This window comes from Platalea leucorodia (assembly GCF_965183815.1).
Source record: "Platalea leucorodia genome assembly, chromosome: 4".
Taxonomy (NCBI): Eukaryota; Metazoa; Chordata; class Aves; order Pelecaniformes; family Threskiornithidae; genus Platalea; species Platalea leucorodia.
The window spans coordinates 15,032,588-15,060,442 of NC_138826.1; the positions used below are offsets into that span (position 1 = coordinate 15,032,588).

Consider the following 27,855-nt stretch of genomic DNA (forward strand, 5'->3'; position numbering starts at 1 on the left):
TGTAAGACAAGCAAGCTGCAGGGTATAAAAATCGCCGGCCGGTTGAGCCCCGGCGCATGCGCAATGGCGGGGTCACGTGTCCGCTAAAACTACATCTCCCGGCGTGCCCTGCGGCGCCGCCGCGCACGCGCCCCAGGCGGGCCGGGCCGGCGGACTACCGCTCCCGCCGCCCCCCGCGGGCGGCCAGCAGCCGGTCCCGCGTGTGCCCCGGTCCCCGCCCCCACCCCGAGCCATGGACACGGAGGTGGACGTTGGCTCTGTGGTGTCGGGGCTGTCGGGCGGGGATGGAGCGGGCGCGGGCCCGGCCGATGAGGACCAGGAGATGGAGGGGGCTCCCAGCTGTTCGGGGTCGCGCTCCCTCCCCTTCGAGTTCGAGCGGAGCCGCTCGGAGTCCAGCGGCGATGAGGACGACGACGAAGACGACGAGGAAGAGGAGATGGAAGAAGAGGAGCTCGAGGGAGACCCCGGGGCTCGGTTCGGGACGGACGACGGGGAGCTCGACTCGGACGACGACCGGGAGGTGAGGGCGGGGGGGGCGGGGAGCGTCCTCCGAGGCGAGGGCACGCACCGGCCGCCAACGGCTCCGTCGCGCGCCAGGCCCCGCTCCCGGCGTGCCCCGCGCCGCCGGTGGGGGCGCGTGCGGCTGGCGGTGGGGGCGCGCGCTCCCTACCGCCGCAAATGGCGGGGCGGCCGGGGCCTGTGGCGGGGCCGGGGTGGCGGGGGCGGCCCCGAGCGGGGCACGGCGGGGGCGGCTGCGAGAGGAGGGCGCGGGTGTGAGCGTGGGGAGGCGGCTGGGTGTGAAACGCAGCGTCTTCAGGTGAGGCCGGGCGTCTGCAGGAGTCCGGCTTTCAGGCAGGTCCTGTGAGCAGCGGACTTCAACTTACACGCTTTTGGGGACTTCTGAAAACTTCCAGGTGCCAATCTGGACCCCTGCTTAGGCAACGTAAGCCGAATGCTACTAGGCTTTTTATTATCGCCCAAGTTCATTTTATCCGTCTCATTTAAATGAAGCGCGTACAAACTCTTGGCGTAGCTGAGGGTGGTGAGCTGTGGCATGTGGGCGAAATGAATGGTGGCATTGAGGGAAGAAAGCCCCTCAGTCTGGCTTTGAGACTAAAGGAAACGGAATATAAAAATCTAACGTGTTACCTTTGTCAGGTCTCGGATCATTGCTATAGAATAAATTTGTTATTTTTCAAAATAGCGGATTTCTGACAGGAAAATTGTTGTGAAGCTACTTGTACGCATTCCTGATAAATGTACTTCATAACCACACTTCAGAGCAGTGAAATTTCAGTCTTGGCATCAGTATGTATTTGTATAGTCCCTAACCGTGTGCAGAAACAAGAGGTGGCAGTAGTTATATGTCTTGATTGGGGGCCCCAACACGCTTGCTGAGCATTTTCAAATAATGATATTATTTGCTACTAGTATCCACTTCAAGATTGCTGATTATTTGATATTCTGAGTTGTTATTATCTGACATTAAAGAGTTTTTCCAAAAGAACTTTTTCCAAAAGGGTTGTTTAGAGTTTGCTTTTCAGATATGATTCATTAAACAAATTGGATTTCCATTCACAAAAAGGTTAATTCAGAAGATTAGCTGAAGGCCTTTAGAAAAGAGCTGTATGGGAGGAATGATTGACCTCTTAGGAAAACCCATTTCTGTAGCATGTTAATCCCGATTTTTTTTCATGGTTTAAGGCTGTGATATTTTGGAAGCTGCAATCAGGAAATTTCATGGCTTAGCCTGTGTATTCAAACTCTTGAAAACTGTCTTTGTTTGTAGCGTATGATAAACCTCGCAGAGTTGACCCCTTACATCCTGTGTTCCATCTGCAAAGGTTACTTTATTGATGCTACAACTATTACAGAATGTCTGCACACCTGTAAGTATCAGAGTTTAGTTGCAAATTCAAACAAAAATTAGCTGTTGAGATGTTCTAGCTTCACAAAGATAATTCTCTGTTTTATGTGAATGTGTCTTGTGTTTATTCTGTTCCTTAAGGAAAATATATTTGCAGATATTTTAAGCATCAGAAAATAATGAAATCGATCAATCATGAAGTCAGCTTAATTTCCCAGGTTAAGAGGGAAGAAGATGTGGGGAAAGAGAAAGCCCAAGTAAAACAAAACCAGAGCTACTATATACCTTTTTTTTTTTTTTTAAGTAGGCTTTAGGAATCTCAGTATGTAACTGAGAAAAGAAAGTTGAGTGATCCTGCACATAATGGACTAGAGAGTTTCCTAAACTGTTGCTGATACGAGTTCGTAAGTTCCCAAAACTCAGTAAGTGGCTGTGTGGAAATAGTGGTTCAGATACAGAAATGGTTATATGCACCCATGGAACAGTTATTCTATAGCCTGATGAATAGAAGTAGATGGATAATAAAAAACTGATTTCAGTGTTCTTGTCTTGTTATTTTTCCCCCTCAATTCTTGTGTTGTGTTAACAGTTTTTTCCATTGCTGACTGAACTATTTTCTCTCAAAGCTAATAAAACCCTTTCTGAGAAGCTGGCTCTTTCAGCCACACCCATGTTCCCACCTGAATCCTGAATGATTCTTATCTCAACTTCCTAGTCCTTCCAACAGCTAAAGCTACATAGAGGAAAATCTTGCCCCTGTCCCCCCTCCCCCCCCTTTTTTTTTTAAATTGGGCACTGCTACTAGTTTGATCTACGCCATATTCAGAGCAGTTTGTAATTTAGGAAAACGCACAGCTGTTAGTAAGGACAGCATAATGTTGCAAGTGCAACTCTGGTGATCTCTTAGAAGTTTCCTGGTAAATGTTGTGGAAAAGTTTGGTGTGTTCAGGCTGATGTGGAGCTGATTCAGTAGTAAGTTATTTGTTCTAGATATTTCTACTCATTAGCTTTCCTTCCAAATTTTTAAAATACGTGTACAATACAATGAGAATGGCAGAATTATAATTTCTTACCTTGGTTTTTCTACTGAAACTGCTTGTAGGGTGCTTTTCAGCAAACCTTTTGTCTGCAGCAGTCAGTATTCTGTCGTCTTAGCTCTACTCTTGTTCTGGGTAACACAGTTACAATATTGAACACCTGCTGTTGCATCAATTGGGTTAGGATTATTGAATATTCAAGAGTGTTGTATCCTGTACAGGCAGAGAGCTGCTGTTCACTTGAGTTTTAAAGTTGAAAGACTTGCTTCGCTTTGTCTCCGACAAATTTTAGCTGAGAAGTCTGGGTGTAATCGCTCCTCTTGCTTAAACAGATGGTATTGTATAATGGACATGTGACTTTCATGGGGTTTCTTTTCTTTACAGTTTGTAAAAGCTGCATAGTGAGACACTTCTACTATAGCAACAGATGTCCAAAATGCAATATTGTTGTACATCAGACACAGCCCCTTTATAATATCAGGTAATAAGTTCACGTCATTTTTACAGGTATATTTTTTTCCAAGTTTTGGTGCTTGCTTTTAAATGTTTTGTTCTACAGACTTGTAGTGCTTTCCTGTTTCAAATGAGGGAACAGTTACAAGAAACGCATTGTGTTCCTTGTTTATGTAAGCTTCATCTCAATAGTGAAAATAAAAATACGCAATTTCTTGTTTTATCTAGCTTGTATCCCTTTCTACGGTTTCTTACCCCCCACCCTGGGTATTTTTATGCATTTGCTTAGTGTTACAGGTGATATGAAATCTTAACTATTTGCTTTTATTTCCTTTTAGACAAAGCTTTGTTGGCATGATATACTTATTAACTCTGAAAACTGAGTTTTTGTTTCTCGAACTGTTCATGAATTCTTGAAGGGGGTGGTGCCTTTAACTTTGCATGGCTGCTTCTGTTGGAGCCCTGCTGTCAGGACACAAATTTAAGCAGATATGCAGTTGCTGCTCTGTCACTTTTCTCTTTATGTACGTCACATTTCAATGCTGTATTTGGCATCTCTTGTTACAATTTAATGAAAACCATTCTGTATTGCACCAAAGACGCTTTCATTTTTTTTTTCTCTTTAATAGGCTGGACCGGCAACTGCAAGACATAGTCTATAAATTAGTTGTTAATTTGGAGGAAAGTAAGTCCCTTTATTTTATTACCACTGGAGACTGAAAAGACTGAACAGAAAACAGAGTAATTCAAAGCCCTGTTTCTACGCTGGGCTCTTTAAAATAGTTTTGTAATGTTTGGTTATAAATCTTAATGAATTAGTTGTGCCAACTGGCATCTTTCTGGCTGCTAAATGGTATTATGGGTAACACTATATACCCTGTCTCATGAAACACAGGTGTCACTGTATCCGGATAAACATCCAGATAGTATTTCATAGTCATGTCTCATATTTTTGTGTAGGTACAGAAAATATCATTCTAATACATGCACTTGCCTCAGTTGAAAAAAAGTTGGTAAGACTGATTCTCTCAAATGCTTTTATTTTTTCCTCGCTGCCACGTATATTTTTCTGATTTTAGATGTGTTCACTGTCACATGTCATTTACCTTGAACTTGGGGAGCCAATGAATCTGCACAGTGTCCACCTGGGTGAACTGGGTGAAATACACGCATCTAGTGGATATATATGGACTATAGATGGTATAAAAATACAGTCATGACAGCCTATAGATGGTATAAAAAGAGAGTCGTGACAGCCAGAAGGGTACTAGTTTTTGCAGCTATTTTGGTATGATTATGGCCAGTTTCTCTGATTTCTTCCCAGTTTTTACTAACAAACTCTTATTCTGGGTATCTTAAGTGTCCCAGCCTCATATGGAATGCTAGGGATGGTGAAGGTCTGTAGGAACTTGGAATGTTTTTACTGTTCTGATCATTGGAAACTATATGGATATTCTCAGCATCTGAAATAACATTCCTATCTGTTCTGTATTCTGTGGTTTTTTTCAGGAGAGAAAAAGCAAATGCATGACTTCTATAAAGAAAGAGGATTAGAAGTGCCCAAACCAGGTGAGCTGTAATCACTTTAGAGGACACTGTTAAGGAAATATTTAGTATAGCATTTATTCTTAAGGGCTTTCCTTGAAGTATTAGCTCGCAACTGAAGAAGATATGTAGTATTGGAAATATGGGATTCTTGGTTGTCTGATAACTGTGACTTGTCATGGTTCTCAAATTACAAGAATAGAAGATGTATCTGGCAGCATTTAAACCCAGATTGTGGTTGGATTTTTTCCAAACAGATTATATTTTGCTTAAAACCAGGAAATATATATAAAAAGTGCGTTAATTTTATTTTCTGGCCCCTAATAAATAATAGACATTACAAAGGAGTAAAAACAAGAACTTCAAAGTCTGTTGACAGATGAGGGGTTATTCTAATTATTTTTTTGTCTTACTATCAAATAAACAGCTCTTCGGAGAGGTGCCACGCTGAAAGCTAGTAAAATGCTGGTTCATATACGCAACATGAAATGTATAAAGAGCTGATTCAGTCATAAAAAAAAACAGGATGAATTGCATGCGCTCTTTTTCCTTATGAGCTCATTTGTTTCGCTTGGCGCATGTTAGTGTCTTATGCTGCTTTTATTTCAAGTTGTGTATGCATTTTGGCTATTTGAATATTTTAGCTGTCCCACAGCCAGTTCCAGTGAGCAGAGGAAGACCTCGAAAAGTTCTGGGCTCCGTGTTCCGGATCCCACCAGAACTTGACATCTCCATACTTCTGGAGTTCATTGGGTGAGTTGTGGGCAAATGTAAAAGCAAGTGGCTGACGCGAGGGTGCTGCTTGTGTGTGTTGGACCATTACTGCCTCTTTAGTTTTCATTGAGTGTGCATTTCCTCCATCTCAAATAGCAATGGGGAACTGATTTTAACTCACAGCGCAATAGTGACAGCCAACTGTGCATAGCTAGATGATGCAGATAATTAAATGTGTAAGGTCAAAATAGCTTCCTAAAAAGTGTAGTTTTAAAACTTACATGTGTATATTTTATTTTTAACGAAGTAGTGTAGTTTCAGTAAACTGAATGATGAAATACCTGTCTCTTACAGTTCCTTAGTCCCTGTAGGTGGCAGTACCGTTAATGCTGACTGTGCCATGTCTTGCTCAGGTAACTCGGGGACCGCAGCTACAACCTGGGCAGCAAGAGTAGTGTTCCTTTAAATGTTATAGGTGGGGGTAATAATGTGGTCTACTATTAAGCTTGCCTAACAGTTTCCCAGACTTTAATGAATTATGATGAAGTTTTTGTACTAGGCGTCACCTTTAGCTATGGATTGTGGGAGGAAATATCACCCAAACACTTGAGTTGTTTTCAGGAACACAAGAAGGGGAAATTGTATTGCTTTGGCCATATGCAGATTTATATGTTAGTGACTGAGAGAAGGTAATTGAGAAAAGACTGAAAGCTGTAACTACTCTGCTAGCACCCCACAGTGCAGAACCTCAATTGGCGGGGGGAAGCGGCTTGACTTTTGTGCAACTCTTACGCCTCTACCCAGATTGTGTCTGGTTTTGGCCTGACTTTGTCTGAACAAAATGTTCAGAGAACTCCAATAAGTAATCATAGCAGACTGTTACACAAATGATGTAAAATCAAGCTCTCAGAAATTTGGAAATTCTAACAGCAATTCTTGATTCAACCTCACTCTTTGCAGACATCATGTCCTAGTCTTTTTCTGTGTTATGTCCAGTGTCTCCACTGTGTCTCACTTTATTCAGAGTACAGAACAAATTTCCTCCATGGGTAAATTTTGGTCAGGTAGGTGGTGGTGTGTGGTTTTTTTGTTTTGTTGGCTTTATTTTTGTGTTGCCCATCGTGTAGCTTCCTTATTTCTTTAAATGGATGAGGAGTGGGCTGGAGGAAGAAGAGAGAAGGTCTTAGAGATAAACGTCTAGGGAACAATGCCTGACTGTGCTATAGAATGTCCTTGTGAATCCACATACCTGACTTAATTTCAGTGTTCATTTTCTTTACGCCTGACTTGTAGAAGTGCTGAATGCTCACAAGCACAGCTGAAAGCAGTGGGAGCCATGACTAAAACTGTGGTATCAAGTGCTCTGCAGACAAATCCAATCTTGGCTGTCCCAAATTGGGCACTTGCTGTTCTTGGTTACCTTTCAGCACAGTCTGTCTCAGGTTCCTCTTTTTAAACAAGGCGTTATACTGCTATTCTGCTGAGTAGGATGGTATGGAAATACATTCCTGTGTTGAAGAAATGAGACCAAGGAAATTAATGCTTCTGCATTAAGAGCAGGTTTGTCATAAAGCCAAGAGCCATGTGTTGAACAGGAGAGGAAAGCAAAGACATTATGTAGCTGTTCAGCCTGTGACCATTGTGTATTGTACACTCAAAACTTAATTTAAATATAGTTTGTAATTGTACTTATAAAGGCTTTTTTCCCTTTAATGAATGTGGTATAAAACACATGATGTAATTATTACAGGGTCCCAGTGACCTGGTGCTCAGGCATGCTTTTTACCCCATGGGGTAAAATGTGATTAAATGGATAAATACAGATATAAGGTAGAATTCTTTGACTAAAATCTCACTAGAAAAGAGTAAATATAATGCTATTTACCTTACATTTATGTTGGGTTAGGAATGTTAGGAAAATATGCAGTTATTTTATTGCCTTGGCTGTGACTGTGTTTCATTAAGTTAACATCGAGATAGGAGTTTGAAGGATGCTCGTTCTGGGACCCGTGATGGGTCCCGGCCACTGCTGGGCTGGCCCAGCAGGTGGCAGAGGGAGCATGCTTTTATACCAACAGCCCCGCATCTTTCTCAATGGTAATTTCACTGTAAAATTACTTTAAAAACAGGAATTAGATTTTAGTTCCAAGGATGTCCCTTTCAGGTTGGAACACTTGGTGACTCTATAGGAAAGCTTCCTTAGATTGTCTTGACGGCAGGATTAGATACAGTTTGAACTCACTGTAGTGCAAGTACTTCGGTTTAGATCTCCACTGTGAAAGTCTCCTGGTTACTAGCCCCCCGCCCCCTTCCCCTCTCCTCTCCCGCGATTCTCAGCAGGTTTGTTTTCCTTTTTTCAGAGCAAGAGGAAGATGTCAGGCAGCTTAGACCTCAAAACTAGTAAACGTGTATCTGCCTGTCTGTGAAACAAAATGACTTTTGAATCTGTGTTGTTGTATTTGTTTTTCTGGTAGTTTTATTTCAAGCTTCCATTCCAGTGTTGGCAGCAAAGCAGGTAATACTGTGCAAATACCATCTATACTATGTACAACTGTCCACTGTGGTTTTGTTACTTATGTGGAGGGAAGCACAGAATGTTTCTAACAATAAAAGGATGATGGCTTAACAGCATCTACTTTGCAATTTATTTTAGTGACTTTTTCAACCTTTGATCTTTTTTTATACTTTATATGTTTAAGGGTTAATATGTTTTCCCCTTCAAGGGTCAAAATCAAAGAGCTTTTCTTGGCGATGAGAGACTAAGAATGCTCTTTGGATAAAGAAAACTTGGAGTAGATTGGACTAGCTAGAACAAATTTGAAAGTCTGACTGTCTATATTGTGTCTTTAGAGTATATTATCTAGTCTGCTGTGGTTGTGGAACTGTATCGAAGAAAATGACAGCTGTAGTGGAAAAGCTTTTCTATGTTTGCTTCTTAGTAACTTTAAATTTTATTTCAGTGGCAGAATTTGATGATAGTTTTATTTAACTCTGTCTGATAGCTGGTACATATTTAGAGGTGGAGATAAGTTACAGTAACTTGAAGTGCCATGCTAATGTGTGGTCTGCACAAGCATTACAAATACATTTATTTGCTATATCAAATGGTCAAAGGAAGTATAGTTGATTTATAGTGATGTTTGATTTTTGCCCTCTCCAGTGCAACAAAATGCTGCATTTTTTCCTCTCACATGTACGTACTTGCTAATGCCATGCAAGAGTAGTGAAATGTCATGAATTGGGCTTAACTAATTGAGAAATTTATACATTGCACTACAAGATGGAGGTGTGGCGTATAGATGATCTGTAGTAGATCACGTGCTCAGACTGTGCAAATCAATGAACCGCTGTTGAAACCAGCTGGGAATTTGGTCATTTGCCATCTTTGTGTGTATTTCACCTTCTGGAGAAACACCTGCTGCTTTCCTGAGTTCCTGGATAGCATTAGCATTAATCCTGTGAGATAAATAGTCTGGAAGGCCAACAACTGGCCCAGAAAGCTTCTTCGGTGGTTGGGCATTTTCTGTCAGCAACTTCTTAGGTGCTGTCTGTTAAAGTTCCAAATATCAAGGATGGTGAAGTATGGTTGTTTAAGCAGCATTAATATTACAACCTATTGCTATGAAAACGAATGTTATGTTGTATTTAAAAATGGCTTTAGGCTGTGTTGTTTTTTTTTTTCCATTTCATGTAGACAAACCTTAAAGCCATAAATAGCTGAATTCACAAGAAAAATGGAGTACCAAATAAAGGGTAGGAGAAAAAGATACATAAATTTGGTCTACTATTATTTCATGTATTAGAGGTTAATGAAAGGAAGAGCCTGATTCAGAAAAAAGGCTTGATATGCCAGACTACTAAATCAGTAAGTCGCTATTATAATAAAGAGCTTGAGGGTGTTAATAACTGTTAACCTTAGCAATATTGATTGTGTTTACTTTCTCTTGTTTTTCAGAGCTAACGAAGGCACAGGGAATTTTAAGGTGCAGATGTGATTTGAATTTTTCTCTTACTATTTACTTCAGAAATATGTATAACCTGAATGTATTTAATGTAGTTTGTTTTTCTTACACTGAGTGCAGCCTGAACTTTCAGCAGCATAGTAATAACCAACCTTGGATAACAGAGTACTTTCACACCTATCCTTGTATAGCATCACAGAATAGGAAAAGAATGCTTCTGAGGCTACAGAATTGAAGTTTTGGTGGGAGAATGGGAATGATACTGATGTAACTTCACCTAGGTGGCTCTAGCTTGTTATTCTTGCATCTCTCTCCAAAAGGTGCGCTACTATGGCTTTTATTCGAATCCTAAACAAAGGTGTAGACATTGTCTAAAATACTGTTTTTTGAAGATTCTCTAACTGTAGTGGAGGGCTTGCATAGGTTATTCAGAGGAAGCGTAGCCTGAGGTATAAAATAGTATAATAAATTGCCATGTGTGTAAACATATAACGAAAAAAAATACGAATTGTCTAGGCAGCACAATACACTTTCTTAGCCAGCAGAAAGCTTATTCTTTTCTGCATCCCTTCGCTAACAACGTTTGTTGTCTGAACAGTGGCTATTCTGCTAAACAAGAAATAGCATTCCCGATTCTTGCTAAAGAATATGGCTCTTCTTCCAATACAGATCTTCTTACTGAGCTCCTTCGGTACAACTTCATAGAGCAACTGCACATTTTTTGCTGCCTTCAGGATATCATATGCTGTAGTTAGAGATGCTTAGAGTGTGTCATTCCAGTATTTTGGCTAAACATTTAGAAAACAAGACTCTATTCAAGGTCAAGAAGGAGATGTAATTTAAAATTACTCAGTATATGTTGCGTTTAATCTTTCATTGTATTGGAATCATATGACTCAAAAGATGGAATGGCACAGAATAATAGAATATGAGACACCTAACTGGTACGGTTAGCAGGAAAATTTTACTTTTGAAGAATTTGAGAGAAAAGCATGTTAGTAACTTAAATATGAATTGTCCTGGTTGTACCATTTTACTAATTTCCTTCATGTTTTCAGTTGGTTTGATTTCTAATCAATATATTTTCAGGCACAAATCTGAACTGTTAGATTTGGTTGCAGTTATTCATACTATTTTTAATAGTAATTACGTTTGTTATGGCAGAGCTTAGGAGGCAATTTCAAACTTTAAATACAGAAATAAGCATATTCACAAAGAGTTGAAATATGAGTATAGTTTCGTAAAACAAAATTAATCTGTACAAGGGGGACCTTGTTCTTGAAAATGTCTGCGGTCAGTTTTCTTCATCTGTTACACCCCACACCTACCCAGCATTTTTTCTTCTTTTTACCCTTACATTTTGCACTATTTTTTTCATCTTCTTGCCCTTGTATGGTCTCCCATCCTTCCTGTCTCATATTTGCCCTTCTTTCTGCTTTGTTTTTTAATCCTGTTCATTTTGGGCCACACAAGAACGACTGTAGGGCAGTTCAACCATTTTATTAACTTACATGTTGGAATATCAAAATTTTTGTCAGATGCTTACTTCCTCTGAAACATTTCATTCCAATGTGAGTAGTTTTGCTTTTTAAAAAAGGTAATTAGTTTGAACATTACTAAGGAGTGCTTGTGATTTAGGAAAGGGATTTTTTTTGTGTGTGTATGTGTTTTTTGGGTTCCCCCTCCCTCCTTTTTTAAGCGATAAATATTCCTGCTCACTTTAACTCTAGTGTTCTGAGGATGCTGAAGATGAAAGGCTGCCCACCATTACTCACAGTGAATAGTTCTGTGCTGCAAATAATCCTCCTGTCTGTAGACTAAAGTGCCACTCAGCTTATGTGCATGTTTTGACTTCTATATCATCTATGTGAGTTTTAAGACATACAACATCTTCCAACTGGTATTTTTCTACAGCATTTTCAAATTCCTTGCTGTATGTTAACCCCCCAGTTCACTCTCTCTCTTCTTCCTTTCTATCCTTAATTTCTTCACTACACTTTATCTTCATGCTTTTTTGTTCCATTTCATGACCAAGAGGTTTTTTCAAGTGGGAATTGTGGGGAGAGAACAGGTTACAAGGTCTGTGGCCATAAACTGTGATTTATACATGCAGCAAGCATAAATTCAGCATCATCAAGCTTGCAGCAGCATGGTTCCCTAGATCAGGTCTGACTGTCATTTCTAGCTCTCGTACATGAATAAATGAAACTATTGTTCCAAAACCACGGTTATCATGGATACATATTTAAATTCATTATTGAATTCAAGGGTAGTCCATGACCTTCTGACCCTTCTTTCAAATTGAAAGAATATGATGAACCTGGATAGTAAATCACAGCTGTTCAGAAGTCAACATAAAAATCCAATTAATTGACATAAAAGGTAATCCATTTATCACACTGAATGCAGTCATCTGCTGTGCCTTTGTGCCTCTTCGCTTAGCTGCCCACATCACCAGTCAGCTGTTTTAAAATTTTATCCGTAGAAGAGAAGCCCATTAAAATTTTTGAGGCTGGCTTAACAAATATCTTGTCATTGCAGTCCTTGCTGTGAAAGTATTTAGAAATGATACAAAAAGATTTCAGACCAGTCTTGCCCTTGTGTTCTGCATAGTAGTATATTTTAATTGATTCTGGAATTTCATGGACTATTAAGTTGATTCCAGCCCAAGCATAATACTTCTAGAATGCTAAAGGATTTAAGCTCCTTGCATTATAAAATGACATGGTTTAATTATCTGAATCATGTTTGGTACACAAGCCTGATTTGGGGAAAATAAAGAAACTTTAGGAAATAGTTCGTGTGCTTCTGATGAGTAAATGCTTGTGGGAGGAGAAGTTCTTAAAATGCTGTGTAATACTAACTTCTATGCGGAATTAGCAGCAAATGTCATTCTCCAGTACTTAATAGTGAAATAGGATTGAAGTCAGTAGTTGGCTATTTTTAAATGTTGTTTTAAACAGTGGGAAGTTTGAACCTGGAGTCTTAATACATGTTTAGTCCTTTCCCTGTGAGATAATCTGGAAGTAGATCAGAAATTTAAAATGTCTCCCTCTGTTATTGGGCTTTCACTTGGGTTTGGGGTTTACAAGGGATGATGGCTGAAAATGTACATTGTCTTAAAATCTTACATTTATTCTTTGCAGCCTTTGGAAAAGAAGTTTGTACGTGTTTCAGGGGAGGCAACAATTGGACATGTGGAGAAATTCCTTAGAAGAAAAATGGATCTGGACCCTACTTGTCAGGTATGCCACTTGTAGTGTCACTTACAAGTTCACTGTGATCGATGTCATGCCTGCACTTCAGACAGAACATTTCCATTGTTCATTACAGTCAGGTTTTTTAATGCAGTAAGGATTAAAAAATGAAGTGTTTGAAATGATCCACGAGGAACAACTTTCCCAACTCATTTGCAACATGTTTAAATTTTCATTGTAATACTTTATTATTTGTATAGAGTTTCTAAAGTGCCATGTAATATTTCAGCAGATGAAATTCAAAACCAAAAGATACTGCTGTTTCAAAGATAAAACTGGGTATATAGACAGGAAAGTGTGCGAGTGTGGGAGGATATGAAGGCAGAGACAGGTAGGAGCTGCATAACAGTAAAATTTAATTGAATGTTGAAGAAGCAGACAAGGGCTAAGAAAGAATAACTGTGGATGGATGTGTTGCAATGAGAGGTATGAATGCAAATGTAGGCACGTGCCTCCAAATAAGAATTTAAAGGAGCAGAATATGGTACAAAAGAATTTAACTTAATATTTCTCAATCATTTTGGTAGGAATTGCTTGTCAAAACCAGTTTTCAATTCTTCAATATATTTCAGCAACCCTTCAGTTGAGAAGGTGCAGGAGTTCCATAATGTGTAAATGATTCTTAAAACTGTCAATTATTGGTAAATCAAGCTGATACTGATGTGAATAGGCGAGTAGTGGAAGTTAAGTGCTGGCTTTGGAGTTCAGGCTCTGTTTTCATACAGCAGTAACTGTCTGAGACAATGCAGCATGACTGTGTGCCTCAGTAATGATTGTTTATGCATGCTGCTTACCTTTTCAGTGGTGGCAAAGCAAATCAGTTACAAATTATTCATCATTCTGAGGAAGTAATGTGTTTTCATTTGCTGGTTTCCTCTCAGTGAGAGTCTCTAACTTTCAGGTGGTGGTGACTTGATGTTCTGAACAAATAAAAGTATACTCAAAATGAGGCTAGAGAAACTTCTTGCATTAATTGAGTTGTTGTTTGTTTGAGGGGAAGGAATTGTTTTATTTGTTTGGGTTTTCTTTAGTACATCAGAATCTCAATTTTCAGGAACACTGAGCATCTGTGATGGAAACTGCAGTTACCCATCTTTCAAAATCAAGCTAGGCCTGTGTGTTGGATGTCTTTCAGATTTTGCAATCTTGAGATCATCTAATAGAGATAAGTTGAGAACTCCCCCCCCCCCCCCCCCAATAGTTACTTTCTGCATGCATGTCACCAGACAGGATTTGATCCAGTGTTAGTGGGTAAATGTTACTGTCTCTCAATAGGTGATGATTTCATAGACTTCCTTTCTCAAGATGTTGCTTGATGCTGACCCAGTCACTTTTACCTCTGCTAGTATCCAGTTTGTCATTCTGGAGTAAGGCGCAATCATTGGCTAGTTACAATCTCTTGGTCTCTTCCATGCAAGCCCTGCCTGTCTGGAAGAAATGTTAAATCTGCTTTCTTCTACAGTCAGATCCTTTGGCTGCCTTTTTTTTTTTTTCCCCCCTTCTTAACTGATCTGCTCGCTTTTTTTTTTTCTTTCCCCCAGTGAGTTTTTTTTTTGTTTTTTTTTTGGTCACTGGAAACCTGTAGTTGATTTTCATGCCGCAAATCATGACTGATTTCTTAAAGATATTCAGGCTTATTTTTAAAAGATTAGGAAATTAGGGAAATGAAGCAGGAAGTATTTTTCCTATCCTGATCATTTCTTTGTCACATGGGGACTTAAGATTAAAGGAGTGTATGTACTGAGCTGTCACCTTCTTGTTGTAGTATGCAGAACTGAAGCTGATGGTTTGTTAGCAAACATGCAGAAAGTGAAAGAGATGTCAGATAAGTCATTGAAGATTAATAAGCCTGATGAATCATGTCTTCCTCCAACTTCCCAGTATGGCTAATGAAACAGAAACTGTAAAACAAAATTAGGGAGAACCTGAATATAAATTAGCACAGGCAGAAGATTTTAGGGAAATAGGTTGTAAACCATATGTGCAAAGAATATAAATGTAGAGGGTGTTTGGCTGCTTTTTTAGTTTGCTATAGAAATTTGGGAGAGAGTTGAGGACTGCAGTGGTTCATTTTCTGTAGGCTTCCCCAAAGTATTAAAGAAGTAGATACTAACTTAGGACAACAAGATTTCTTTTTAATGTTACTTCTTTAGTCTTGATTTCTAACTTTCTTCAGTTCTTCATTACCTAAAATAATCAATTTTTATATAAAACGTCACGAGTTTGGTGCGCTCAACTTGGGACTAGAGTGCAAGAAATAGATTGCCTTGGGAAGCTAGGAAATTTCTTTCAGAAACACGTTTCAGGCACTATTGAGCTAAAATGCACTGCATTCGTGGTATTTTTTTCTCACATTTATCTACAGAAAACTTACTGCCACAGCGTTTAATTGTGCCTTACCTGGGACTTAAAGATGTAACTCTAAGGAGGGAACGGAGTCTTCCCTCCTTTCTCTCCTCAGTGTATCAATTGCGTCCTTGGTTTCGTTGTTGAAACTTCCAGTAAGGACACTAGGTGTGGTTATTTTGTGAACGCAGTCAGTTCCTTCTGAATATCAGCTTAGTTTGACAGTCTGCAAAAATATTATTTGAGAATGTTTTACTTGTTCCCTTTTAGAGCTGATTCAGTGACGAAGTGATAGAAAGCATGTTACCCATTCTCCTGAACTACTGACTGTACTTGGACCTCTTTGACTTAATTTGTTCGTGTGGAATATTAGCTAATATTTGCCCTTTTTCACTGATGTGCACAAGTGGGTTGGATTGATGTTAATGAAAATGTGAAATAAGCCATCTGACTCTTTTGACAGTATATATAAAAGTCTAAAAATCGGTTTTGAAGACACTGCCTTGTTCTTTTTTCCTGGTCTGAGGCCTCAGATTATTTTCAGACTTTTGTATTTGAGTTTGCAAATGGGTTATGATTCAAATTTCCTGGATTACCTGAAAGGTTAAGGCTTCATTTATTTTTATCTACCCCTTGAGCTGACAGACTGTAGTTGACTCTTTCTGGTGCTTTGTTTTGATCTCTGTGCTTTGGGCAGCAATTAATTTTCTGTATGTGTTTATATAGATTTCTAATTCCAAGATATCTCTTGAATATTGTTGCTGGAATTTGTTGCGGGGGTTGTGAAAATAATTTTTAAGCAACTGGAATTGCTAGTAATAGCTAAGTAGGTATTATTTAATTTGAGCTAAATACAGGCTATAGTGTTTGGAATCCATTGGGTACTTGGCTTCGACATCTGATGCACATCTGTGTTCTGCTGAAGGGTGGGAAGAAAATGAGAAGTTTTCTTTAAAGTGTTATTTCCTTTGAGGTCATCCTGCAGCGGCATGATTCCTTCTTGCCATTCATTCTGTAAGGACGGGAGAGACTGCTGAAAGCCTTGTGGCTCGACTGGTCTGAATGCATTAATGTAGCTTATAGAATAGAAATGTTCCATAATCGGACGTGCATTCCTCAAAATATGTGTAAACTGCAGTCTGGGGAAAGATTGGAAGAAAGTCTGTGCTCATACAGTGTAGTTGTTTATGCAGTTTCTTTATGCCAGTCTCAGACCCTGGAATAGAAGTATCTGGTACCTTTGAAAAGTAAATAGCAGCTAGAGGAAATGGAAAGCTTTGCCAGCTTTTTGAATAACTAGCTCACATGCTCGTCAGTCTCTAAAACCGTGTTTTCCTTGTCCTTCCCTGGATAGTATGGGTTGTCATAGAAACTATTGATTGAGGTCTACTGCTTTCTGGGCCAAATTCCCCCTTGGGGTGAATCTTATGTGGGATGTCCCTTACATGAAAGTTTTTCATTTTTATCTCTGTCTTGGTTGGTGTGTATTAATTTATAATTGTCTGTTACTGTGGCTTTTAGAGAACTAGCTCTAATAGCAAACATACCACCTAAAGAAAATAAATGGCATGATGGAAAGGCTACTTTATTTTAATAAGAATTTTAATGGAAGTGACTGAGTATTCAGCAGCTACACCTTCATGTTTCCTTTCAGCAAAAGGTCAAACTATATTTACTGCTCTCTCACTAGCTATCAGTACTAGTTGGCTTCAATTTTACCAGTCAGTCGAAATTGTAGTAAATTCGTAGCACTTGTGTTGCTGCTGCCTTTTTTGTAATGGAATATATTAATTCCCGTATAGCACAAGGATTCCTCTGAGACACATTTCGCAACTGACTTTGACAATGAACTGTGATTTTTTTTTTTTTTTTCATTGTATGTTTTATTCTCTTATCCTTATAGAATGAATCCTAGCATAGCAATTTGCAGGCAGAAATTCAGGCTTCAGTGCTGGAATGAGGAAATTAGGCCTTTGGTATTCAGAGCACTCTAACTGGTAAATGTGAAAAACTCTTCTCAATTTATTAGAAGACACTGGATCTTTAATGACTACCATTTGAAACTGGAGCAGTAGGATCGACAGTGGGATATTTTCAAACAGGCATTCTGATTCTGTTTTGAAAAATTGTCAGCAGTTTTCAGTATGTCTGTTTGCATTCTATATTGGGCAAATAAATTAGATTTTCTGTTTCTGTAGAATATATTAAAAGTGTATGTATATATGTTTCAGTGGGAGCAGGATTGAGTTTTCAGTGCCTTATGGTATAAAAATCAGAAAAGTAAGCTTATAAAGCAAAAGTAATTAAACTCATGTATCACTGGAAAGCAAAGCAGACATCTGTCCTCCTGCAGTAATAACTGTAGAGGCTAGAATGCATGGGAAACAGCAGAAATAACTGTAACCAGCTTTCAAAAAGAAAAAAAAATACATTTCTTTCAGGTTCTAAATACATCAAGTGTTGGTGTTAAATGTATACGTGTGTGTATATATGGATCAATATCTAATCAATATTTAATGTTATGTCCAGGTTAATTTTCACTTGCTGGTTTCCTCCTAGAAGCTTAAAGCAGAAGTAACACTAAGGATTTTACATCTTTTGCACGTTAAAATTCAACCTAATGTGAACAGAGTATTCTACATAGTTCTCATAGTGTACAGATGGTGAAGTAAATTAGCCCTTTTTGATCCTCTAAGGAGCAGAATTCCTGTGTTCCTGATTCTCAGAACGCTATCTGCCAGCATGAGGCATAAATCTTCCTAAATCTTTTAATGAAGAACAAGAGAAAGATAGTGGGTCAGCATGCAGAAGAGCATAAATCCAGGGGGGATTGAATAGCTGAAGCACAGAGTGCATCCTGTAGTGGAAAGTGACCACGTAAGAGAATACGTAATGATATTGCAGTATGCTCCCCGACTACTGCAGTGGCAGAGCTTAGACATTTTCCTTGCAGAAAGCTGTGGGACAGCTCATTGTCAATGCTCTTAACTGTAATTTTGAGGTTTTGTCATTGTAATTCATAGATGAGAGCCCTCTCGTTTCCATATCTAGAAATTGCTCGTAAGGAAACTGTAACCAAGCTGCAGCTGAGAGAGAAACAGTGCTGTGTTAGCTGCTCTGATTTGCAGTGTTAGAGACTGGATTTCCATTATGCACAGTAAATTCATATTAACTTTATAAAGAAGCTTATTTTTCATAATAGTCAAGACAAGAAATGCAGAATACCTCATTATGATTCCTTTTTTTTTTTTTTCCCCCAAAATTACTGTTTTTGTGGGCAGTTACTTAACAAAAGTGCCTCCTCCGGAATTGCAGACATCATTGACATAGTTTAGCTGCAGTAGAGGACGTCGCTTAGAATTGCTGAGTACGCCCTTTACTTGCATCACAGAAGTATTGATTGCATTTTGAAGGACTGTGTGAAGTAATTGCTGACAGTGGCATACAGTGAGCTGTTCTTTTCTATTGAAACACTTCTTCCAAACGGTCGTATTAAGCAGACTTACTCACATGTTTTCTCACTCAAGATAAGAATGAGGCTAGCAATGGCTCATTTTCTGACAGCAACACAAACAACTTGCCTTCTTTTGCAACTGATAAATGACTCTGGATGTTTGTGGGATTGTTTTAATACATGATCTAAATTCTCATTTAATTCATCACAGTTATTACTAAACAGCTTTTTTCAGCGGGCACACCAAACTGGGAGTGAAACAATAAACTGTCCTCTCTGTTCCAGAAGTGAGCCGCACATCAGGGGCGTGGGGTGGGAGGCATTAGGGCAGTGCAATAGTGCTATGCATGCTAAATACATTTGGACAACAAAGGTAAAGATGGCTTTAGTGTCTAACATCCTAGAATTGGAACTCTTCTAATCAAACTTAAAGGGCTTAGATACTGTTTTGCTAGTCCAAAGGTAGGTTGAACTTGACCATGTTTGTGTTCTTTCACAGGTAGACATAATATGTGGTGATCACCTGCTAGAACACTACCAGACACTGAGGGAAATTCGTCAAGCCATAGGAGAGAGTGCAGTACAGGTATGTGTGGCAGCTGGGGCTTTGTTCCAGGTTTCCTTTTTTAAAACAGAAGTTGTCTTTCTTAAGCTATCAGGTAGCACCAACTTGTCTGAAGAAGTCACTTAGAAAATCTCTCCAGCTTATGCAAAATGTCTTTTATATTGTAAATAGAGTTGAGAAGTATACCATGTGCCAACAGTGTTCTTGATGGTTTGATGATGTTCTGGATATGAGGTTTTTGTGGGGCTTTTTTCCTGTTCTGAAACAAGTTGCTATCTTATCAGTGATAAATTATACCAGCCTTTCTTTCAATTAACAGTCCTTGTTTTCCATCCTGGCGATTGCATCTCTGTAAGAAGTGAAAGGATTGAAGCATCCCAAATAAGGCTAGCCTTGTGACTGGGTCAGGGGAATAAACTTGCTCAAAAGGGCACAAACCAAAGAGAGTAATAAATGCAATTAATATGCTTGATGCATATTATACCAGTCCTGGTCACAGCATGAGTGTATAGCCAGCTATTTCTTGTTGATAACTTACTGTCTTAAGTGCTGCTGGCTCTGTAAATAAGAAAGCATTTTTATTTCCTTGGGAATCTTTTCAAGCATCTTTATAATGGGAAGGGTCACACCATTTTAGAAGTGCAGCAAAAACAATGAAGCAGTCTGTTCAGTGCATAGTAAGATATAGATGTAAAATCATGATGTATGGCAAACTGTATATTAATCTACACTTCGAAGTCTGAAAAGTTAATGTTTAATAGAGTGGGACAAAACAGGATTTAGATTGGCATTTTATTTGGAAAGCAATCTAAGCAGATGGCAGGCTAAAATAGTAGCAAATTCAGTTCTCTTGACTTGTTTGTTCACACACATGCACAATCTTTTACATTTAAATTTCCTGCTGAGCCTTTTCATGCTACAAGAGGGCTTCTCTGTCAGGGGCAAGAAGTGGAAAGCTGATTTCAAGGTATCTTGGACTTTGTGTCACCTGTACCTGATCTGAGTAACTAGGAGGGATCCCGCAGTCAGGGCAGGCATATGTGGCTCATACTAGCACTGGCAGACACTAAAAGTCTTTGAGGCTTGTGTTGTGTACCTCAGTTTCTGCAGTCAAAGGGAATAAATGCCATACTTGATGTCTTATCTGTTTATATAATAATATGAAGAAAAAATGAAAATGTAACCTAACCCGCTTTGCGGAGCAGGTGATAGAAACCAGGAGGAAGCGGCACTGGTAACAGACTTGCTTCTAACATAACGAGTTCATTGTAAGTAAATGCAGCAATCAACACATAGTGATGGAAGTGCCCTTTACTAAAAGCTTCAGTAAAGAGCAGGGCGGGGGATGATTTATTTCTCAGTCCAGGGTATAGTCAAATGTACATGCTTTTAGACTTCATCTTAGCACAGAAGTTTTTCATGTATGAAAAATGCCCTTGGGGAAGCACTTTAAGGAAAACTGCATCAGTTTCATTTCTTGTCAGAAACAGATCTGCCTAGTTGAAGTTTAGTGTCTTTCATTTCTTGTCAGAACTGGGTCTGCCTGATTGATGTTTAGTGGCTAAGTACCAGTCAGCAGCTCCACAAAGAGAACGGTTGTCTCGGGGTACGTTCTCCAGTGATGTTTCAAGTCTAGTTATTACAAAATCAGTATGCTAGTGATGAATTCTCGCAAGCCTGCTCTCTTGGGCAAACGAACAGAAAAAGATCTTTGCTTTTTGTGAAATCTTGTGCTTTCAGTCACTTTTGCCAGGGAATTTGAAAGATCAGGTTTAATTTTTCTTCATTTTGTTACAAAACCTCTTAGGATGCTAAATAGTTACAGTAGGAATGTTGCAAATAAACCACAGTTGCTTCTTTTTTGATGTTGAAATAATTGTGACGTTTTCATGTTTTATAGCCTTACATTACATTAGTTTGTAGAAATCAAGGTGATGCATTTCTAGGATTAAAAAACCTTGGAAAACGTTTTTAGATAATTATCCAGAAAAAAAAAAAGATGAATAGGTCAAGTCTGAAAACAGTAAGGGTTGTGTCTTTTTCAGCAAGACCTGAAATTCAATGAAGGGCATAATTGTCCTGGCCCAGTGAGACTACAACTACAGAGGAATGTTTGATGGATTTTACATTAAGCGCCAAGGGCATCTTGTGCCATCGCAACCTTCCAGCCTTTCCAAACCAGTGCTGGAGCTTGGAATGCTCCCAGCAGCTCTCACTAGGATGCTGAAACACTCTTCAAAACTGCTGTTGTCATTTACCAGTTTTTGAGGCTCATTGTAGAGGCTTCATGCTAAGAAAATAGCTTCAGTAGCTACTTATGCAATACAAAGTCATTTAAAGGATTAAACATTGGGGGTTTTTATTTAGATGAGTACAGTCACTGTTAGAGGAGGAAAAATAACTGCTCTTCTGAATCACATTTTTCACTTGCAAGTTCATCCATGTCAGCAGTTACTCTTTTTGCAGAGAAAAGCGATTTAAAAAATGCAGATAAACTTATCTTTGCCAAAGGCATTGATTTTAACATGCATTCTTTGGCAGCATTTACATTGGAAGTTTCTTCCAATGTAATGCAGCATAACATATGTTGTGTGTCATTTATTTTTCTGGGCCGTAATCACTGTAGTTTTTTTGGGCGCTTTTACTCCTGAACAGTTCTTAAATGCTCAAGATTGTTTTGTGAAGATTTTGGGTGTTGGGGTGTTTTTCCTACTGAGTAACAATGTGTAGTGATGCCTTAGAGCCTCAGTAAATTAGTCTCCTATAGGTGCAAGGTAGCAAGGTTTTAGCTGCTCTGAATAACTATTTTCCTTTCCAACGAGTGTGGGAAGATCAAGTGTGATCTGATGATAAGATAAATAGTCCTGATACTGGCCCCATAGTAACCTGTTTGGGTTGTTTTAATTGGAGTAACTAGGCAACTAATTTTAGTGGTTGAATGTAAACAATTAACATGTTACTTTCTGAGTAGTTGATGGAAGGCTAAAAAAAAAAATGAGTAGATCTTGTTTAATCTTGTAGATCTCAAGATATTTTAACATTTCTGAAATTGGGTGCTTGGTTGAATCTTTTTAACTAGCTGGAAATAGGATTTCTAACTCTAGGGCAAAACCAGAACAAAATTGCTGCACAGAATTTATATAAAAAGAAGCAACTTTGCTTAATTTTTAGAACAGTGTACAACTTGGGGAATTCACTGGAAGGGGAGATCAAGGACACTGATAGAAAATTTTAAAAGGCTCAATTTTGTTTACCAAGCATTGAGATCTGCCTGTAATTAAGAGTTTGATCAAGTAGCTGAGGAAGGAATCTTGTTATTAACCAGATGGGAATATAATTTCTTCCCTGTATTCCCTTCCTCTTCTCTGCTGCACAAATGCAACATGATCCAAGCTGCTAGTTATTTTCACTTGAATGAAACCAGCCTCCTCAGAGCTCTGCATCACTGATGGATATAATGAGCTCACACATGGGAAAAGCTAAAAAGAGTAGCTTCCTTTATGTCCCTGGCCCTTGGCACAGAGGTCTTGCAGATTATAATGCTCTCTTTGTAACTCTCACCTTTTGGTAACCCAATGCCATTGTATCTTTTTGGTCTTTCCTGAGCTAGGCAGTAAGAGCTGTGATCTAATTTAATCACTGTGACCCTCTAGTACACATCTGCTATGGAAGTGTTTTACTCTTTGCTGTGGGGATATTGAATTTGGAAAGTGGGGCACTTTTTGTTGCTGCTGCTCTTATAACATCAAAAGGTATTTATACTATGATGTTTACGTCTGTCAGTTCCCCTCTAAAGTTTACAGTTGGGTGTAACAGGTGGGTTTTCTTTTTTTTTTAGGTCAGGTTCACAAATGTGTGGCAAAGAACACTGGAGAGTTTTGCTGTAAGAAGGGATCGTATTTCGTTTTTCTTTTGGGCATGTCTGAGTTAGCCTGATCTGAGATTTGTAATAAGCAGTGAGAGCTCATTCTCTGTTTGGAATTCCTTTTAAGAACAGTATCCAGAGAAAGCAGTTGAAAATATATAGAAATGTGTAATACTTAAAGTGAATAATTACAGAGTAAGCAGTGCCAGTACTGGGTTAACTCTCAGATTCTCTTTGTACAGAAAGAATTGCAGTGGGCTTGGCCTTTGGTTTAACAGAGATATTTCCTGTGTAGATAGATAATTTCTTTAAATGTCCTACTGCCAAATGTACCATTTGAAAACTCATTCATCGAAGAATACATTGTAGCATTTGCTTCTTGTACAAATATTTCTTTCCTTTAAGAAACTCTGCCCTAGAGGAAAAACTGGTTTTAACCACTGTTCTCCAAAAAAAAGGAAACTTGAATGTGTCTTATTTTCTCTACTGAAGTAGCTAACAGGCACAAGGAGTAAGTATACCTTTGTGAGCATATAACAACATACTGTGTGCCAAGAGGTTCATAAGTAATTTCATAGGACCTGTTCCACCTAACAAGAAGTGAGGACAATCAGGATCCTGTCTTCATACTGCAACACAGTCATCCCACTTTATGCTAGGCACTGAGTGAGTTAAAGATCCTGTCTCCTCCTGTATCCTTTTAGGAGTTAGCAATGGATTTCTGGTTATTAACAGGTTGAGAAGATGAAGGCAAGTTAGTGAGCTGGCACTAATAACACAGGAATAAAATATGGGTTTTTTTGTTCCTATCCATTGAAGTTAAGGTTGATTGGCATCTACCCTACACTAGGTCCTCATTTGTCATCGTAAGCATTGTTTAAATGAAAATGAAGCTGCTTAAGACTCACGGAGCACATGTGCTGCTGTTCTGAAGCTGTATCACCTGTAGCTGTAGAGTTAGGGAACACGTATATTTGCTGTAGCCTGAACATAGTCTCTTCTAGAGGTGTTTTAATGTGCTGGCCTTTTTTTCCAACATGACCCTTCTGGTTGGTTTTGACAGCTCTTATAAAAGAATACTTTTCGCAGTGCCTGCATTTTAATCCCTTTTTTCGGATCTTCGGTCTTGATCTTATGACATCACCATGTCCAGTGATGCAAAACACTTGGATTTGATTTTTCCTTAGATGTGACTTGTGGATGCCAGAAGTTTGTAGATTCAGAAGTGACAGATCAAGTTTATAGAAGAAAAGTCATCCGAAGACACTTGCTACAAAGCTACTTTGACTTCGGGCTCAAGGAACTTCCTGAGAAAGGCTTTTGAAATTGGAAAATTATATAGGGAGGTAGCATACTTGCACTTTTCATGTGTTTTTATCTAGGGTTTCACCATGGGGCTAGGTAGCCCTTTAGTCTGCCCTGGTGTGGCCATTCTTAGGACCTTACATTTTTAATTTTTTTTCTTTTATTGGCTCCTTTTTTGGTGTGCTCTTTTCCTGACTTAGAATATTAATCTCCTCTTTAAATGACAAAATCTGTAGCCAGAGGCAGAATTTCAGGTCTTGCTCAATGAGCATGTTGGATAAACTGACCAAAGTATTGCTGTTGCAAGTCTGTTCTCCTTCATTATGAATCTGTTTTCTTTCACATTTGAAAACTCCCAATAGCTCTTCTACTTTCTTTTTCCCTTGAAGATAACATACTGTACTTTTGGGTTTTTTTTCCCAGAACAGTAGGTTTGTTTCCAGTGGCACCATTTAGCTGCCAGACAAAGTTAAAGAAACTAATGGTAGGAAAAAGTAAAATAATTATACACAGCAGCAATTAGGGTGGTTTTCTGCTGAAAGAGCTTTGTGGCACTAGAGGCAAAACAAGGGTATTTTTCTAATAAGAGGTCATCTTCCAGACAGGACATAGAGGTGTCGATAGGCACCGTCTCAAAAAAATTCCCAAGGGAAGAAAAAGAGCATGTTGTGGAGGCATGGAAAAGCACATTCTGTCCTCTTGAGTCTTTTTGAGATCGATTTCTTAATCTTAAATTTCCTCTGATGCAAAATGGTTCAGAGATTTTTTTTTTGAGTAGTTGAGGCTACAGCAACGAGCCAGAGGCATTTTTACATAGGTAACAAATTATTGTTGGAAGAATATATATAATTTTCTAAAAACACTGTTTAGACTAACGTAGTACTTTCTACTGTTACTGTATTATAATATAGAACCTGTAAAGTGGTGACAGTCTTGTTACTATTTTTTTTGTAATTAACTTCTTAATTAAAGATTTATTTTTTTTTTTTATGTTCTGGTATACCCCCTCACACAGAACTCTTAACTTCTCTGGAGCATAGGTTATCTGTATGTTAACAGACAAAAACATCAGAAACAAAATATGGTAGAAGTTCTGACATGTCAGTTGTGGTTAATGCAGTTCTGCCCTCAAAAGAAAACTTTTATTAAAGCCTGTCCATATTAATAGGTCTAATGCAACAAGTCAGATTCCCAGTGGATCAATGGTGGAAGCAGACTAAGTGCTAGACCTTTCACCAGCTCTGTGTGAATTAAGTGACTAATGTAAGTAAGACTAATGAGTCGAAGTGTCCTGTTTCACAGGTGAAAGGTTTTTTTATTATGTGGAGCAGTCTCAGAAGAGGTAACACATGACTTAATAAGCTAATAGACTGATTTTTTTTTTTTAAATCCCTTGTATTCATTACTTAATAAATGTGAAGTAGTAGTCTGGGCTCTTCTAGAAGGTGCTGTCAAAAGCTGCCCTGGAAGTACTTAATTGATTACTTTTTTTTCCTGCCCCACAGTATCGAGTGGAAAGCAGCATGAGTTGTAAACGAGAGCCTATTGTATGAAGATGAGATAATTCCATCATAACTTTAAAATAAAAGCGAAGTACCAGATCTTACCTTTTTTTTTTAACACCCTCTCCATCTCAAAGAGGAAAGGGGATTATAATTATTTGCCTTGATATTTCAAAACTGTATTTGCCATACAGAAGTGATGTGATATAAAATGGTGAGTGAGATTGTGAAGCTGAGGTTCTGCCACGCCGTGACTGTCATACCAGGTGGTGACGGAAATGCCTCATGGAGAAGGTGACGTGGTACGATGACGTGATTTCTTTCTCTTCTCTCTAGGATGGTTTACTTGTACTGCACTACGGCCTGGTAGTATCTCCGCTAACTGTAACTTAAAGATTGCTAGAATATCAGAAGGCAAAAGAATCAGTCATCAAGCTTCTTCACTGCTGTTTTTCACCAAAGAAGGCCGTCATATTTCCTGTGACAGGAAGCAAGTAAAAGGAACCACCACTAACTGCTGTATGCTTGTAATTTAACGTCTGACTTCACCACTGTAAAAAATTACAGCTTCTGTAAGTACAGCTATAGATGTTGCTATGCTTTGTGTTACAAATTACTGTCTTCAAATTTCACTCAGCTCAGGGAATTTAAATGCTCAGAGTAGCTGCATTTTTTTTACTTTCTAAAACCACAAGATCTCACAGAGTGAACATCCTTTTTTTCCTCTAAGCTATGAGATACTGCTTACTTTCTAGGTGTCTAGCTAGAACAGTGCTCTCAGGGATGATCTTCAGTGGGCAGTATAATTTATTCTGGGGAGGAGACAGTCATTTGCCTAAAATAAAAAAGTGTACTGTGATCATCTGTCTTCGGATGTGATTTGGGAAGAGGAAGGGAACTTTAGAAATGCAGACTAAAATGGGTAGAAAATGACACATGATAAGCCTTGTTTTCTGAGAAGTAGCATTAAATTTAGTTGTTTTTCTTGAAGAAAGACAATTTTGTTTGCACTGGAAATATATTTGCTGGTAGTTTGGCTTATACCAAATGGTAGATCATGCATCTCTAGTCTTAATGGAGATGAGCTGGCTGTAAGCTGGTTAAACTATGCATGAAAAAAAGAAAAAGTAGCACCTCTTTCTACCTGCTTGCTGTGTGTAAAATAATCACTGTCAGCCTGATTCTGCTGTCATGCAAAATCTGTCAACTGACTCGACTGGCAGGAGCATAAATCCTTTCACTTTAGCACGTATCTTTCTAGCAGCAGTGAAAATGGTAGCTTTTTCCACTCTTTCTAATGTGTGTTAGTGCACTGTAGTGGAGACCAGGGTTGAGTAATGTAATACTTGCCTGTTACTACCAGATTCACAGAGGACATTAGGTAACTTTAAGTTTAATGTACTAAAATACTAGGTTTTGTGACAACTGTAATACTTCAACTTCTGTTTGGTTTAAGATTTCCACCGTTTCTTGTGCAGCATTAAGGACCAGAGCTTTGTGTGTTACGGTCTTGCTGCATACTACGTCATCAGCGTGGGGATTCATGAAAGCTACCGTTACGCGCCAGGCTCCCTCCCTTCCCTGTAGCCAGTGCAGGGAGAGGGAGGAGATGCCTTTGTGCGGCGTTTCAGAGCACCTAAGTTAGCTCAAATGCACTTGCTCGCTGTCAACCTAAGAGGACTGGCATCCCTTGTCTAAAGAAAGCTTTCATGAATCCTTCCTCAGGTCTTTACAATAAATGTTCAGTTTTGTCTGTGAAGATGACACCATAAGAAAAAAAAAAAGTCTTGTTTGAAGTAATTCTTGTGATGCTTCTAAAAAATGTAACAAAAACGTTTCTAGCTACAAATTCCTATTTTACCTTTAAAGTTTGTATAAAAGTAGTGTTTAAAATGCAGCAGAAAATGAGATTATTTTGTAAACACTTTTGTGAGTTGTGTTGATAAGAGATTATATATTGTAACAGTAAAATAAACTTTATTT

General features: G+C 38.8%; 1 protein-coding gene across 8 annotated transcripts; it reads left to right on the plus strand.

Moving 5' to 3' along the window:
• Positions 1-163: 163 nt before the first annotated feature.
• Positions 164-27,855, plus strand: PCGF6 (polycomb group ring finger 6). 8 transcript variants are annotated; one of them, XR_014227963.1, is made up of 11 exons: positions 164-520; positions 1,790-1,889; positions 3,289-3,385; positions 3,987-4,042; positions 4,867-4,926; positions 5,547-5,655; positions 9,572-9,599; positions 12,725-12,823; positions 19,135-19,221; positions 24,253-24,411; positions 26,209-27,855. XR_014227963.1 is itself a non-coding variant. In XM_082310021.1 (10 exons), exons 1-10 carry the CDS (start codon positions 233-235, stop codon positions 26,263-26,265), a joined length of 981 nt encoding a protein of 326 aa, XP_082166147.1. In that variant the 5' UTR covers positions 164-232; the 3' UTR covers positions 26,266-27,855. The 8 variants fall into 8 exon arrangements, 6 of the variants coding, with proteins under 6 accessions (XP_082166147.1, XP_082166148.1, XP_082166145.1 ...); XR_014227964.1 differs by lacking the exon at positions 24,253-24,411 and adding an exon at positions 5,971-6,029 and having other exon boundaries at positions 26,209-26,236; XM_082310021.1 differs by lacking the exon at positions 24,253-24,411.

What these genes read in the sequence shown, in the direction of transcription:
- PCGF6 (XM_082310019.1), top strand. Translation starts at nt 233, where the DNA reads ATGGACACGGAGGTGGACGTTGGCTCTGTGGTGTCGGGGCTGTCGGGC. An exon ending in ACTCGGACGACGACCGGGAG is followed by an intron (nt 521 to 1,789) that starts GTGAGGGCGGGG and finishes CTTTGTTTGTAG; the next exon opens with CGTATGATAAACCTCGCAGA. An exon ending in ATACTTCTGGAGTTCATTGG is followed by an intron (nt 5,656 to 9,571) that starts GTGAGTTGTGGG and finishes CTTGTTTTTCAG; the next exon opens with AGCTAACGAAGGCACAGGGA.